Source organism: Anolis sagrei, chromosome 2 (assembly GCF_037176765.1).
Source record: "Anolis sagrei isolate rAnoSag1 chromosome 2, rAnoSag1.mat, whole genome shotgun sequence".
NCBI classification, from domain to species: Eukaryota; Metazoa; Chordata; class Lepidosauria; order Squamata; family Dactyloidae; genus Anolis; species Anolis sagrei.
The window spans coordinates 230,245,116-230,261,615 of record NC_090022.1 but is presented as its reverse complement, the minus strand read 5'-3'; the positions used below and the strand labels follow the sequence as shown (position 1 = coordinate 230,261,615).

Here is a 16,500-nt window from a genome sequence, read left to right as displayed (position 1 = left end):
CTTCAGCATTGATCTTGACTTTTAATTACCTCTATTTCACAGGTCAGCAGTTTGAAATGAAATGAGCTGCAAGAAAAACTGCTTACTGCAGCAGTACCTTACAGCTGTTGAAATGCAACTGCTTTTGCAGCATTACCCAATGACCTATCAATTTTTCGTTCAGGAAAAGACTCAATATATATTTACAATATTAATGCTGTTCTCTTTACAATTGTTTCTCAAATGTGATATTTTGATTTAGCAAATAAGATTAATGTGATGGCACACTAACTAGATTTACATAAATAAACTGAAATAGAGAAATCAATACTGTACATGACTCTAACTAAAATGATCTCTTTTCTCTACTATTTAGAAGTCCAGCCCCAGAACTATGCCTCCATAATCCTGTTTACATATTTCTTTTGCTTTTATTAATGTACTTTGTACCTCTCTCTTAATGTGAACACAATTACATGATGTTGTCTGAAAATGATTCTAATTTACTTTACCAAGTAGGCATATGTGTAATCAGGTCGCTGTCATTCTGTATTATCCAATCAAGTAAAACTTCTTGTTCTCTTTTAACTTGTGTAAATAAAAATAAAGCTTTAGTTACATAAATCTCTCCACCCCTGTGTATGTAGTACATTGCTATCCAGAAAAACAAGTGTATTAAATCAAGTTATTCTGGCAATTACAATCAAATTGACTATCACTTTGAAACTCAACACTGTGTATTTTGGTTGCTTTATCACCATAGAGTGGTCAATTCACACCAACTTTGATGCATGCTGCATTCTAGTTTAATACTAACATATTAAACATTACCAATTTTTGAAGTAAACAGTAATGTACACATGTATTTTGTATGTGCCAGCTTCAAAAAATTATGTTTTTGGACATCTGGTCACTTTATGTGTGTGCGTGTGTGTGTGTGTGTCTGTCTGTCTGTCTGTGTATGTGTGTGTGTGTGTTCCAGATTATTTATTTATTTATTTACAGTCTTTATACCCTGCTCTTCTCAACCCCGAAGGGGATTCAGAGCAGTTTTATGTAAATGCAACAATTTGATGCCATATACATAACAGACATAAAATAAACATATACATTAAAACATGAATTTGAAATAATATAAAACACATTATTAAAACCCCGCAAACCGAGATCATAATCGAAAAGCTGTTCCAATTGTTATTACACATTTTGCATCATCACATTGGCCAAAGACTTTGTCCCAAAGCCATGTTTTTACATGCTTTCTGAAGGTCAGGAGGGAGGGGCTGAATTGATTTCACTGGGGAAGAGTTCAATAACCGAGGGGCCCCCACTGAGGAGGCTCTGTCTCTTGTCCCCACCATTTGTGCCTGCGAAAGAGGTGTGACTGAGAGCAGGGCCTCCCCAGATGATCTTAACCTCTGAGTTGGTTCACAGAGGGAGATGTGTTTAGACACATATTATTATTCATTTACGATATTTCTATCCTGCCTTTCTCGAACATGAAGGTGACTCAAGGTGGCTTACAACCAGGCAGCCATTTGATGCCTAACAATATATACATTAAAAAGATATTGAAACAGAATTACAAATACGTTCAATAAAACCTTTAAAAACATATAAAACCAATGCCTTCATTGCTAGTCTCATTGTCCAAAAATCAACATCTGAGCTGTTCCAATGTTCAATTTTGTGTTTGATTGTTGCATTAGATTCCGAAGGCTTGATCAAATAGCCACGTTTTCACTTTTTTCCGGAAGGTCAAGAGGGAAGGGTTGATCTAATATAAGCTGGTACAATAAGGTAAGCTGGGCCAGAACCATTTAGGGCTTTATAGGCTAAAACCAGCACTTGAATTGTGTTTGGTAGCAGACAGGCAGCCAGAAATACATATATTGTATTTCTCCTTTTTCTCTCTTTCTTATCTTCCACCCTTTTATGTAATTATTCCTTCAAAAGTACATTATTTTTAAAAGGCAAATTGTGTGTGTGTGTATATATATATATCCTCCACCTTAATGAAACGGGAAAGACAGCAGGTGGCGCTGATTGAAAGTAGTGGAGCAGATTCGCTTGACAAGTAGTAATTATTCTATACAAGATCATCTGAAAACCTGTCTATCCATTTCTCCTACACATATATGTGCACTGAGAAAAAAAATCCTTATTTTTAGTTGAGAACCATTTTAGAAGAACTAGGCTTAAAAGATCCTTTAAAAGGATATACAGTAGAAAAGGGCTAATAGGATACTGAAAATAAAACAGCATATTTTTCTGTAAATATACTGCTGATAAAGGCAGGAACTGAATTTCAGATTAATGAATTTGTATTTCAGATTAAAATTATAATTATCTACATCTTATGTCATTGGGAAAAGTTAATGTTCTATTTTAAAAACAAAGTGTGACATCTTAGAACATTTGTTTTTTCTTGCAGAATACTGCTTCAAAGTAGTGCAAATAATACTGGAGTCACACTTACAGATGTTAAAGCTTCTACATTGGCTCCGCTGAGACAGAGGTACCGGACCACATCAAGAATGCCATTGTTTGCTGCCAGATGTAGAGGTGTTCGCCCATACTGTCAAGAGAGGAAAACAGACTTTACAAATGAGCCAGTAAAGAGGGATACACCCCAACCTCTCCATAAAACAGCTTCAGTATTTGCACCATATTATTGCCATGATTTATGTCTTTGTGTGAGTTGTGTGACTTACATGACATTGCTTGTTGAACTGGAATCCTACCTGGAACAAGACAGTGGAGGGGCTAGCAAGTGTTTCATAAAAAAGGCCTCCCTAGCTGAAATAGCATCCATATTGGAAGGAAATAAGGAATGTCAACTATTTCTACTGTTTAATACCAGGGATACCAATTAAATAACCGGACCAGAGTGAAGAGTTGTATTTCCAATGTTAAATCCTGTAGCTGAAAAACAATGCCTGCTGGATGTGTAAATCACACTACAAGGGACTGTCACCTTTGGGTCACCATGATCAATTAATCATTTTCCTCTTTTGTTAGTCAAACTATGGTGATATTTTCCCCCTTTCAATCAGACAAGTCTGTCAGCAAAATTATGTAAAATGATACAAGTGAACAGTCCAAGATTACTTTCCATACTTGCTAAAATTAGGTTAGGCCATGTGATGCTGAACAAATCTTGCCAAATAAACTCTGTTGATAGGTTTGTCTTAGGGTTGCCATAGGTTGGAAATGGCTTGAAGGCACACAATAACAGCAAGTAGCATAGTGGGGTCAGGGCTCACAGAGTGAAGCTTTGGGAAATGTTCTTTAGTAAGGATGATGGCTTGATCTGTCACCTCCCCTCTTCAACTTTCCGGTTCTCTCTGAAGTTAGCTGCAATTGTCACAATAGCTGGCAGTCCCAGCAATGAAGTATTGCTGTGTGCTATCCCAGTTGCAATTCAAAGTATTTGGAATTACTTTACAAAAGATTTGCTCCTGGTAGATATGAAGGCTTCTAGAAACGGCTTTAGACCAACAAAGACAACTGTGCTTTTGCTCTTGCCATAACAGAGAACCTGTTGTTATAAGAACTATCCTGGTTTTCAAAATCTACTATTATACTACAGTTTTTAAGTTAATTTCATGGCTGTGTTGTACTAGAAATCACCTTCAAAGGGCTTCTCCAGAGAGAATAAATGTTTCAAAAGTTTGCAATATGTGTTGTTTTTTTTAAAAAAAAAAACACACCCAAAACACCCAAATGACAGATCTGTTGTCATGGATAATTTCTGGCACAAGCTGCAATATTTTATTCCCTCAGAGATTTCCAAGACAATACGTTCTCTTCATTTCCTGATTATTTTTATTATTTTTATTATTTTTAAAAAAGAGTTATACTATTAGAATATATCAATGAGATGGAATTTTTGAACTTACTCTACAAAAATTAAAGATAAAAAATTGAAAAGGAGAAAAATTGCCCTCTAAACTATAAGCAATGAATCAGTTAAACCATGCCTTGAGTCTTGTGTGTGTGTTTTCTTAAAAACACTTTTGGAATAATCTTTGCAACAATCCAATATATTGCTACAAACAGTCCTTCCGAAAGAATAGAACAAGGGGATGCAGTGGCAACAATAATCAGCAAAATCCAAGGATCATGAGTGTTTTCTTCTTTAGACCAGCCTGGATAAGTCTTCAGCCCTCTTCCAACCCAACAAAACCCATCCCACAGAATATAAGATTTCAATCAGACAATCTAGTTAGTTTCTCAGGATCTTCCTGAGTTTGCTTTCTTCTTCTTCTTTGTACTATTCCAGTAAGAAATGTAAAGCTCCTCGGTTCCTCAAAGTAGAACAAGATTCTGGAAATACAGTTTCTGTCATCCCTGAATCTATTTTTAAGGATTATTTTCTTTGCATACTGGCAGCTGCTTCCACTTCCCCCTCATTCTGTGGTGTGCATGTATATGTGGATTATGGAAAGATCTTTATTGGCACCCTACTCTTTTTAAACTCTTCTCTCTTGAAGATACAAACACACGCTAAGAACAAAATGATAGAATCATAGAGTTGGAAGAGACCTCATGGGCCAACCAGTCCAACTCCCTGCCAAGAAGCAGGAAAGTCGCATTCAAATCACCCCCTGACAGATGGCCATCCAGCCTCTGTTTAAAAGCCTCCAAATAAGGAGCCTCCACCACACTCCGGGGCAGGGAATTCCACCGCTGAACAGCTCTCACTGTTAGGAAGTTCTTCCTAATGTTCAGGTGGAATCTCCATTCCTGTAGTTTGGAGCCACTATTCGGCGTCCTAGTCTCCAGGCCAGCAGAAAACAAGCCTGCTCCCTCCTCCCTATGACTCCCCCTCACATATTTTATACATGGCCCTCATCATGTCTCCTCTCAGTCTTGTCTTCTGCAAGCTAAAAATGCCCAGCTCTTTAAGCCACTTCTCATCAAGTCTACATATTAAGAGTCTACATCATAACACAACGAATACTTATTAATACTTATGAAAACTAAAAAAAACAATGAATACTTATTGGATCAATATTCTTTGTGCATTTTCTGCAATCTTCTGGGTTGGCAAAATCACCTTATTTGTACTTTTTTAAATTTACGAATCAGTATAACACCACCAATGAATTAAAATGTCATCCTTTTCTTATCATAATCAGAGAGGGTGGTGGTGAAGAATAATCAGTAGAGAAAGGGAGCAACAACAGAGTACATATGATGATTACTTAATTACCTTTCAGCCTCTCCATTCAGAAAGATATTCCATTAAAGCATTAGGAAAAAATGTTGTTGTACTCTGCCTTCAAGTCATCTCTGACCTATGGTATTCCTAAGGTGACCCTGTCAAAGGGTTTCTTGGCAAGATTTGTTCAAAAGAGATTTACTATTTCCTTCTTCTGAGCTGAGAGAATATTACTTTCCCAAAGTCACCAAGTGGGCTTCATAGCTGAGCAAGAATTTGAACTCTGGTCTCCAGAGTTATAGTGCAATGCTCAAACCAATACACAATGCTAGTTCCATTATACATATATCCCATTATACATATATGCCTCAAACTCGGAAGACCTCCTATAGGAGGCTGAAGAAGATCATTTGCATGACACTCGATAGGGCAGTGACTAAACAAATTAGTTGATTTTAAGTTTAGAAATCAAGGATAATCGCTTTGTTAATTATGTCATTTCATGACTTGATATTCAGGATACATCAGGGTTACAATGGCATCAAAAGCTCTTCGTTATCTGAGTCAAGCACATGACTAAAAGCTTTCAGAAGTTATTGCTTGTACAAATCCAAAGAGCTCAAGTTCAAGCCAACTGACACATGTCTATAGTAGGTAAGCATTTTAAATGCAATTTTAACATAGGCAGAAATTTATGTGAAGCCACTTAGTCCAGTCAAAGACTCTGAACCATAAAATCAAGTCCTTAGCTATATTAACTCAGTCTTTCTGAAAACAGAGTTTCTATCATGGCTCTGCATTTAATTGCTCAATCAGTCAGGATTAAGCTAACACAATGGGGCAGAAGGCTCATTATCATAAGCCTTTTGAAAAACTTGGCGGCTGGTGACACTTGCATTTAAAAATAATCCCAATAAATGATTGTGCAGCCCAAAATCCACAGCTTTCACTGCTCGTTGTGAGACAGAAGGCCACTGAAGGTTTTAGGCGGCAAGGCTGGATTTCAATAATACCGTTTAGGGCTTTAAAGGCCAACGCCAGCACTTTGAATTGAGCCTGGTAGCAAATCAGCAGCCAGTGGAGCCGGTGCAGCACAGGAGTTGTATGCTCCCTGCGCTCCGCTCCTGTTAGTATCATGGCTGCCGCACGTTGGACTAGTTGGAGCTTCCGAGCCGTCTTCAAAGGCAACCCCACGTAGAGAGCGTTGCAGTAGTCTAAACGGGATGTAACCAGAGCGTGGACTACCGTGGCCAAGTCAGACTTCCCAAGGTACGGGCGCAGCTGGCGCACGAGCTTTAACTGTGCAAATGCTCCCCTGGTCACCACCGAAACCTGGGGTTCCAGGCTCAGCGATGAGTCCAGGATCATACCCAAGCTGCGAACTTGCGTCTTCAGGGGGAGTGCGACCCCGTCCAACACAGGCTGTAACCCTATACCCTGTTCGGCCTTGCAACTAACCAGGAGTACCTCTGTCTTGTCTGGATTCAGTTTCAATTTGTTCGCCCTCATCCAGACCGTCACAGCGGCCAAGCACCGGTTCAGGACCTGGACAGCCTCCTTAGTAGCAGGTGGAAAGGAGTGACAGAGTTGGACATCATCTGCGTACAGATGACATCGCACCCAAATATGGGTTTGGGTTCATTTCTTTGCCATGCCCAAATCCACCAATTTGTTAATCTTTAGTTGCAACTGGAATTTACATCATATTAATTCTGGGTCAATGGAAACATATCTATTCAATTGCCTTGGGAAGCTTTGGGGTCAAAAACTATCCCCTGCTCAAGGGCATTTGCCCGCCACTGTCCAAAAATAAAATATATCCTTTCATACAGAAAGGTTAGAAGAGCCTAAAAAACCATACATTAGCACCATGGACATTTGTTGCTGCTATTAAGTCATCTCAGGGCAATTCTGGCCTATGGTGACCCTATCATAGTGTTTTCTTGGCAAGATTTATTCAGAAGTTTTACCCTGTCTTCCTCAAGGAAGATAGTGTAAATCACTATGCCACACTAGCTTCCTTACAATGGAAATGTTCTCAAGCAATTCATACTTGTAGGAGGAAAGCTATAACATTAATTATTATTTTTAGTCTCAGACACTTCAAGCTGTCCCTTGTTATATATATATATACACTGAAAACTTTTAACGTATCTATGAGTTTATTACATTTTATTCCCCCTATTCCCAATTAAAAATATGTTCTCTCTAGGCATTATCTAGGCACAATCCAATGCCAGAAATTTCCAGTGTGTTGTAACACACTAGTGTGTTGGCTACAGTATGCAGATGAATTACCTGAACATAATGAGAAGCTTCTGAGTTTATGAAATAAGCATAAATTAGATATTCAAAATATAAATCAGTAGTTCCCAACTTTTTTTTGACCAGAAACCACTCCAACAATAGTACCAAAAGGGTTGCAAATAAGTTTTTGGTCAACTTTAGATTCGGTTTAGTTATTTGGAGTCCAGATCCAAAAAATTGCATTGGATAGACCACATCAGCTCTAGTCTAGTTTCTGATACAGGACATATGCCATCTGCTCACCCACAGAAAACCATATTTAATAATCTAGAGTTGATGTGGTCTATCCAATACACTTTTCTGAATGAGCATCCTAAATAACCCCAGGAACAGGCCTAAAAACGAAGATACCAAGCCGCCCCCACTTCTAGGCACCACATGGAATGGCTAAGTTCAGAGGGAGGGAGGAGGAGAAGCAGCACTCAGGAGGCTTGTTGTCGCACCTTTCGTGGGTAGTCAGCCTCTCCCCTCCTGACATCCCAGTTGTCTCAGCACTATAAGATGGCTTTGCGAAACTAGTTGCTCTCATTGCAGCAGTGTAGTAACAGTGAGGCTGCGGACCATATTTTAGTTCTTGTGAACTACTAGTGGTTCACAGACCGCAGGCTGGAAACCACTGATATAAATGGAAGGTTTTCATGAGATATGTTGTGTCACCATACATTCCATTATTACAATGTATGTAAGTATCCATATCTCTTATAAGGGGTTGGTTTAACCTCTAGTTGGTTAGTAAAATTGAATTACTGTGTTGTGAAATGATGCATGTTTAAAAGCTGTGTCACGAATATGAAGTGATTGGAAAGTTCTGTTCTATGGTATGCATCCATGGAGGTCATTCATTTCAACATTATCTGTTTTTATGTGCCTGCACTAAGTCCAAGAATATATCCCCATTGAAAATGGAGGCTGTCCTGTATTCTTGTAATGCGTAGCTGCTTTCTGAGTAACAGAGGAAAAACAGGAAGTTCCTGCATTAGGTAAACTGATATTTAATTGCAAGGAAATACATTCATAGTATGTAACATCCAGGAACAAGGAGGACTGATAGCCACTGATTTATTTATTGTGTCAGAAGCGAGTTCTGACACAATAGCCACTGATGCATGGTAAGGAAACACATGACACATGGAAAATACTTTACATGTGCCAAGAAATTCAATACAAATGCAGCCCAGCTTCAAACATATAGAAAAAGGATAGGAAGATAAGAGAGAGAAGGACTTTCATTTATCATGAGAACTAGTTTCTAGAGATCAAAGCATTAATAGTTAAAGCATTAGAAACAAACCGCTGCATTGAAGTGTAAGGAAGATGTAACTTCTCTACAACATTGTGATTTCTCAAAAGAGAATACTTTTGCCATTCTCATTGGACATTTAATAGTCATCCCCCCACCACCACCCCACCCCAATCTTGAGAAGTTTTGTAAAGTAAGCTTTTAATCATTATTACCTTATTAGTGACATCTATGTTGCAATTTGCTTCACAGAGTGCCATCACTATGGGCATGTTTCCATCTTTGCAGGCTACATGGAGAGGAGTGTTCCCATGTCTGTCTTGGAAATCTATAGAGCTTCCTTGGCTGAGGAGTGTTTTAACCACTTCCATCTGACATCTTCGGACTGCCAGGTGAAGAGCTATGTGTCCATCCTAAAGGTGTACATAAAAATTCATGAAGAAAATCCTCTCAATTTATACATCCCTTTTTTTACATGAACCCAGGCCCCATCTACACTGGCATTATGAATAATAATAATAATAATAATAATAATAATAAATGTTATTTATATCCCGCCCTGTCTCCTCAAGGTGACAGTGCGATTTACAACAGATATTGGCAAACATTCAATGCCGTGAGAGGCTGAACAAAGACAAAACTACCCAACCCACCAAATCCCAAAAACAAATCCACATCTATATCAAAAATAATAACACATTATACTAAAATATTACTAGTAATATTATATGTAATACTGAATATACAATTATCATATTATTATATATTATTATATTATACTATATGATTATATAGCAATATGAAGTGAATGAGATTTTCCTTCTTCTTGGCAGGGGGTTGGACTGGATGGCACATGAGGTCTCTTCCAACTCTATGATTCTATAATATATATAATACACTACCAGTACATTAAACTATTAGTATTATATAATATGTTGTACCATATTATAAGTTGTAGTACATACAATATACAATATATTATACTACAACATTATTAATACTACATACAATATGCAGCACTATTACATTACAATGTTATTATTTCTATATATGATTATATTCTTTATGTTGAAGGGCTCCTAAGTGCAGGGGACTTGATATTATGGGGTAGACTCCCATAATGCAGTTTAACTGCCTGATGAAACTTTATAGTATGCCAGGGTGGCTGGGGCTGCAATGGCTAAAAATCTACACAACAACATGAAAACACAAATTATAATTATGTAAAATATTGAATTAGAAATGCATTCTAAAATAGAATGAAAACAATATAGACAAGCAGCAAAATCAAATGTTTGTTCTCTAATAGCTTTACAGGTATATTGTTAACTAGTGCCTGAAAAATGACATGAAGTGGGCGGGTGAACAAGTGGATTGCTAAAAAAAGTGAGCTCTGTAGCTGAATCTAGAAACAAATTTAAATAAGTGCATTTAAAACAGTGATTTGGAAGCACTGAACAGACTAGTACCATTCGATTTATTTAGTGTGCCTTAATAAATTATGAGCAATGATCTGCAGTATTCAAGAATCATTGGGAAAGGAATGTAATGTAAACAGTTCTGAATTATTTATAAATATATAAAACCGTTACATAGGCAATTTTTTGCTAAATGTGTCTCATTCAACCATAACTAACCTTGTCAGTTGCATCAAGGTCGGCGCCATGCTCTGCCAAACATTCCACAATATCATGGTAGCCTCTTGCTGACGCTGTCAAGAGTGGGGTTTCCCCTTCTCTATTTTTAACGTTCACATTACAGCCTGCCATACACAGTGCTTTGGTAACAAGGTAGTAACCATGCCAAGCAGCACAGTGCAAAGGTGTTTCTTCTTCCTTCAATTTTCAAAAACAAAATAATGTAATGATGATATTAATAATCCCAGAATGTCTCAAATCTTCATTGCTTTCATACCACTTCCGATTATGACTTTATAAATCATGTCCTAGATGTTGGAGTTCAACCCCACACTGCCCAAGTCTCAAGTCCTAAACCTTAGAAGAGATGGGTGTGAGAGTAGCTCAGACCCAGTTATTTACTATAAAAATGTCATTATTACTTCTTATTATAAACAAACCTTTTGTGATATTTATTTATTTATTTATTTGTCTGTAGTATTTGTATACCGCCCTAAAGGGACTCGGGGGGGTTCACAGTGCTGGCAACAATTCAATGCCATCAATAAAAAACAAGAAAAAAAGTGCACATGAAAATGTTTTGAAAGGTATTATGTAAAATATACCAAGGCTTATTGCATTTTTCAATATGTGATCCCTTTTGGCCTGATAATTTTTTACATGATCCCAGATATATAGGAACATAAAATAGGTATAAAAACCAAACATTTAGTGATAATAAAACAGCATTCGAAAGGATTGCTAAACAGGCCAATTTTTCTTTTCATGAAGCGCAGCTGAAGCATCTTATAGAATTCACAATAAACACTGCACAACAAATTCATGTAAATGTCTAAAACAGCCACTAGCAGATGTTTAGTAAAGTTTTTCGAGAACTCAACATCTGGCAGAGGATTAGGTTAGATAACCCTTTTTATTTTATGAATGAATCTTTAGTGCAGTTGGTTGAGTCTATTTTGAATCTTTATTGTTAGTAAACAGTTGAGAAAGTTCTGAGGTTCAACTAAATTCCTTCAAAGCTGCTGCCAGTCAGTGTTGACAATAGGGAGCAAAATGGACCAAAGATTTGACTGAGTGCAAGACAGTGTCTAACATTTATGATAAGAATTTAAAAAAATACCAACACAGACTCTTATCAAAAATTTTGATGAGACAAGTACTATATATAGCCATATACAAGTTGACCTCATTTATACATTGAGAGCAGGTTTTGGATTATGGTTTCTGATATGCCCCTTGGATAAGTAGAGGGCCATACTATGGACAGGGGAAAACACCGATGCCACTTCAGGATCATTCTTGATATTTCCCTGTACAATCATTTTAAAAGGCCAAAAGTGGAGTCACAGAAGGGAGTAGAGGGGCCAATATATCTTAATCTTAGGATGGACTAAGCTCTTGCCTTTCATCACTCAGAGAGGGGGATAGTTCCTTTTTCTCCATAATAGTTGAGGCACAAAAGTTACATTGACCCATGGATAAGACGGTCTAGGTTTTTTGGGTTGTTTGAATAAAATTTCTACTATGTATATGTATTGCATACTAGAAGGGGGCATGGTGGCGCAGTGGGTTAAACTACTAAGCTACAAAATGTGTTGACCTGAAGGTCGGCAGTCCGAATTCGCAGGATGAGGTGAGCTCCCATTGTTAGCCCCAGCTTCTGCCAACCTAGCAGTTCGAAAACATGCAAATGTGAGTAGACCAACAGGTACTGCTTTGGTGGGAAGGTAATGGCACTTCATGCAGTCATGCTGGCCACAGGACCTTGGAGGTGTATATGGACAACACTGGATTTTCAGCTTAGAAATGGAGATGCGCACCCCCCCTCCCAGAGTTGGACACAACTAGACTTAATGTCAGGGGAAACCTTTAGGTAGGTAAAGGGGAAACCTTTACCTTTACCTTTATACATAAGTATTTAGGGCATATTCTTACTTGACTGAGGGGCACAGGTTACCACTACTTACTACTTACCTTATCTTGAAAATCTGGATTTGATCCAATGCCACACAAGTAGTGAACCACATCCACATGACCATACCGAGATGCCACATGCAAAGCGGTTTCTCCAGACTGTGATTGGAAGAGAGATACAAGGATTACATCTCTTGGCAGACAGTTGAATACTTTCACATTGTGAATCACCGTGAATATTGGATAAGAACTACAAACGCTGAGCAGCACTGAGAGCTTGGTATTTTTTCCCTCATGCTGCCTTCAAAGGAAGAAGACAATGGCCTGGATAGATCAACATTTTAATGGACAAACAAGTACATCAAGTATTCATTTGTGGAAATTAGTTCTATTTTCTGATTGTGTTGCCTATTTCTAGAAAGATTAGGTTAGTTCAAATGTATATTAAAATCACTCTGCAATTCTTTTGGCTTTTTAAAAGTTGTTAAAGATTCAGAAGTTTGACTGTGGTTCAGTTTATCCAATTTTAATGTTCCTATTTATAATTTAAATAAATCATAAACATTCACCATCCTCCTGCTGTATGTGAGAGAAAGACAGAGATGCTTTGGCAGGCTATTTAAGAATTAAGTCAGCTATTATTGGGGTATTCGGGACTGGGAGGGAATCACATTAAGTCTGAAATAGTATTATTAGAAGATTGATGAGAAAAAGAGGATATATCTTTCTTTCACACACCATGTTTAACCCTTTGAGATATTTCAATGAACAACTTGTCCAGAAATATAGGAATTTTATACTGTCCTTCAATTGTTTACAAAGAATGGCTTACAAGATAAAAATCGAATATAAACATTAGCATATAGATTGTTTTTTCTTTTATTGGATATTACACTCATGCTTATTAAAAGGCACACATTTCAGGCAGAGACTCCTTGAAGGCAGTTAACAATACTGGTGTTTAAAACAATAAAACCAAAACCTTCTTTTTATAAACAGTCTCTTGCTTTAAACTTAGCACTGCAAGGATAAAGCACTTAAAATAAATCTCTTTAAAAATGCTAGAAGATGAAACATTTTCATTTACCTTGTCTCTGACATCCAAAGGGCATTTACTTCCATGGAGAAATTTCAGGGTTTCTACATGACCATGTCGAGATGCCCAATAGATTGCATTAGATCCTGCCTGTCCAAAATATGTGATGATAATAATCAACAAAAGCATAAGTAAATTGCAGCAATCTGTTGTAAGCATCCTCCCTACATGTTTAGAATAATACTAAGTTCTAAGAAAAGCACTTTTCCAACTCAGAAATGTTTTCAGTTTCTTCAGAAATCATTCAATAAATTAAGATACTGTCAAATTAATCTACATAGTTATTAATCTGATAATAGTACCTGAAGTATTGAATAAAAGAGGGTAGGTCTGGGGCAAAATTACTGAGCTGCAGAAATGTTAACTGTCTAAAGCATTTACATCCATGTTAAAAAAAAAGGTTAAACTGACTGTGTTCTACAATACTTGATTACCAGCAGTGATCAAACAATCTCCCCACCTTATCTTGGACATCAATCCGAGCACCTCGCTTCAGGAATAACTGAAGCATCTGAACATTCCCACATCCGGCTGCAATTAGAAACGGTGGTGTCCCATGCTACAAAGAAAAGAAAGACTGTTGTGGTTCGTGAAGAATCTGATGCTTCAGAAGACGAGGAAGGGGATTTAGTGGGATCTCAGGAGGGGGCTGGGGGGGGGGGATGGAAGTGGCATGGAGAAATGTGTTACTGAATCTCCTGGTAGTTTTCAGGATGGTAGAGAAAGCGAAACCTGTTCCCATGAGAATCTGCCAGTTTGTTCCTGAGAGAAATGTGGGGGAGTGTGAGTCTGTTACTAGGTCAGAGCGGCACTGCAAAAATGTAAAAAGACAGACAGACTTGTTTTTCCCAGTGGCTTTGAGATAAGCAGCAAAAAAGCAGGTGTATGAGGAGTGATGTCATGGGAGGGAATTGAGGCTTTTAAGTGGGCATCAAGTGTACAGCTCTTTATGAGAACAGCAGTGCATTTCAAATGAATACAACTCCTCTAAGTTCTATGTCTTTTTATTTCAAGTGTTCAAGTTTCTGGATTGTGTGTTTTGTTTATGTTTTCTTGGTTAAGGTTCAAGTTTCTGGATTACAATTCCTGTTCAGGTCTTCGTGGTTTTTGGTCTGGATTATGCTGTTCTCAAATTCTGGATATAATTTTGATCAAGTGTATAGATTTTGTCTTGTTTTCCTGTATCGCCTCAAAGTGCAGTTCCAAGTTTTTGCATTTCTGTGATTTGATTCATGAAACTGAATGTTTTTCAGCAACTTTGAAGTTTCTAGATTTGTCTTTTGAACTGTACTTTTTATTGTGCTTTTTCTTATCTTATGTTTTTCTTAATAAATTGTACTTAGTAGATCATCCCGTCCCTGCATGGTGTCTGGGTGAAAAGGTGTTCCACGGCTGGGGCACAACAAAGACATTAATTACAATAGCCAACACATCTTTTGGTTTCTCAAATTTTGGTCTCATTTTTGGATATACTTGAATTGCTGATTCAAAAAATGGCACCAGCGTTCCCCTATCAGTTATAGTTTTTGAAATGGCACCTACTGATCACCATCTGCTCACCCATAGACAATCATAATAACCAATTTCTAAGAAACTAGAACTGAAGCCATTTATCCAATGCACTTTTCTAAGTCATTGCCCCAATTAACCCCTGGAACAGGTCTAAAACCAAGATACCAAGGTATTTATTTGTTGGGTTGTGTAATTGGACTTACAGTGGCCTCTATTTTATACACCTCAAAGAAATATTTTTCCAAATTAATGTTGTTAAACATATGGATCTTTGGATAACTTCTCTTTGCCAGTAAAAATGGTAATCATATGTATATTTAAAAACATTATCTCTGATGACATCCTACATATCAAATACATTTGAAGAAGCACAACATACCTTGTTTGGTTGATTGATGTCATAATTGGTTAAAGACCCCAAAAGGTGCTGGAGACCAGGAACATTGTCATCATTGATGGCATGTATGATGGCTTTCATTACAAATGAATCTTCCTCATCCTCATAAATTAAAACAGAAATAAGAGCAAGAAGTGTGGATGAGACAGCAAATAGAGGAGAGAGAGAAAAAAGGGAAAGGTTAGTACAGGTAGTCCTTGAGATAGAAACATCTGACTTACATCTGACTCCTAGTTACAAACAGGGGTGAGACAACAGGAAGAAAGAGGAAATCTACCCCTTGGAGGGGAAATACACTCCTAAAAGAGTTATCACGGGAAAAGGTGTATCCACTGAAGTTTTATCACCAATCCTTGTTTCCTCAACAGCCCATTTTTTTTCAAAATCCAATTATCACAGGGACAGAAAGTGAAGTGAAATCCTCTGAATAGGGACACAGACGGCAAAACAAACACCACAGAGGTGTTAAATCTTCTCTATTCTAGTCAAAGCTTGCATCTATCTGTCTGTCTGTCTATCCTATCTATCTATCTATCTATCTATCTATCTATTTTTCTATCTATCGCTGGAGTTACACTTAAGAAATATTCTTGTTCTGACTTACAAATTCACATTAAGAGCAAATCTACAGAACATATCTTGTTCATAACTCAGAGACTACCTGTATTTGGAATTATTTTGTTCTTAACCAAAGGTGAGTCCCCCCCCCCCCTCCTAATAATGTTGAATTAGTCAACACTCCTTTATCTCTCTCCATTTTCAGGATTTTTCTGCCCTTCTGTTCCTCTGCATGTATCTTTTAAGTGCCTTTAAAAGTTCTAATTCTCTATATAATCTTTGCAATGAAGCAGAAGATCTCCGCTTCCAGGCCCACACACTGCACACTCATGGAGAGAACAACCTCCAACAGCTTCCTCTCTTCTCTTCCCTTCCCAATCTTGAACTCCTCTAAGGATTCTAATATGTTAAAAACCATCTTGAGAACCTTAGCAATAAAGCAGTAGGCTCCTGTGGAAAGATTACCCACTGCTTCCAGCATAAATAAATACCAGCTGGGTTATAGGTGCAAGGATGGCAAAGGAAGGTGAAGGAGGAACACCATTGCAAGCTTTCCTTGGTTTGAATGTTTAGGTGTGTGTGTATGTGTGGGCTGGGGATTAACATTTCTGGATATAGTAGCTTATCGTTCTCAACGGGGAAGCAGAGAGAACTTACAAGAAAATGTGTCAGACAATTCAGCCCAAATATATA

At 37.6% G+C, this 16,500-nt stretch overlaps 1 protein-coding gene across 2 annotated transcripts in view; it reads right to left on the bottom strand.

Annotated features, from left to right (window-relative positions):
• The window catches only part of DAPK1 (death associated protein kinase 1), a 104,167-nt gene that overhangs the window by 22,656 nt on the left and 65,011 nt on the right, over positions 1-16,500 (bottom strand). For both annotated transcript variants that reach the window (XM_060762087.2, XM_060762086.2), the window contains exons 12-18: positions 15,232-15,351; positions 13,801-13,899; positions 13,332-13,430; positions 12,305-12,403; positions 10,331-10,528; positions 8,909-9,106; positions 2,459-2,557 (exon numbers count right to left, since the gene is read on the bottom strand). In XM_060762087.2, coding sequence (XP_060618070.2) covers positions 2,459-2,557; positions 8,909-9,106; positions 10,331-10,528; positions 12,305-12,403; positions 13,332-13,430; positions 13,801-13,899; positions 15,232-15,351 — 912 coding nt within the window. The remainder of the gene's footprint in view (positions 1-2,458; positions 2,558-8,908; positions 9,107-10,330; positions 10,529-12,304; positions 12,404-13,331; positions 13,431-13,800; positions 13,900-15,231; positions 15,352-16,500) is intronic.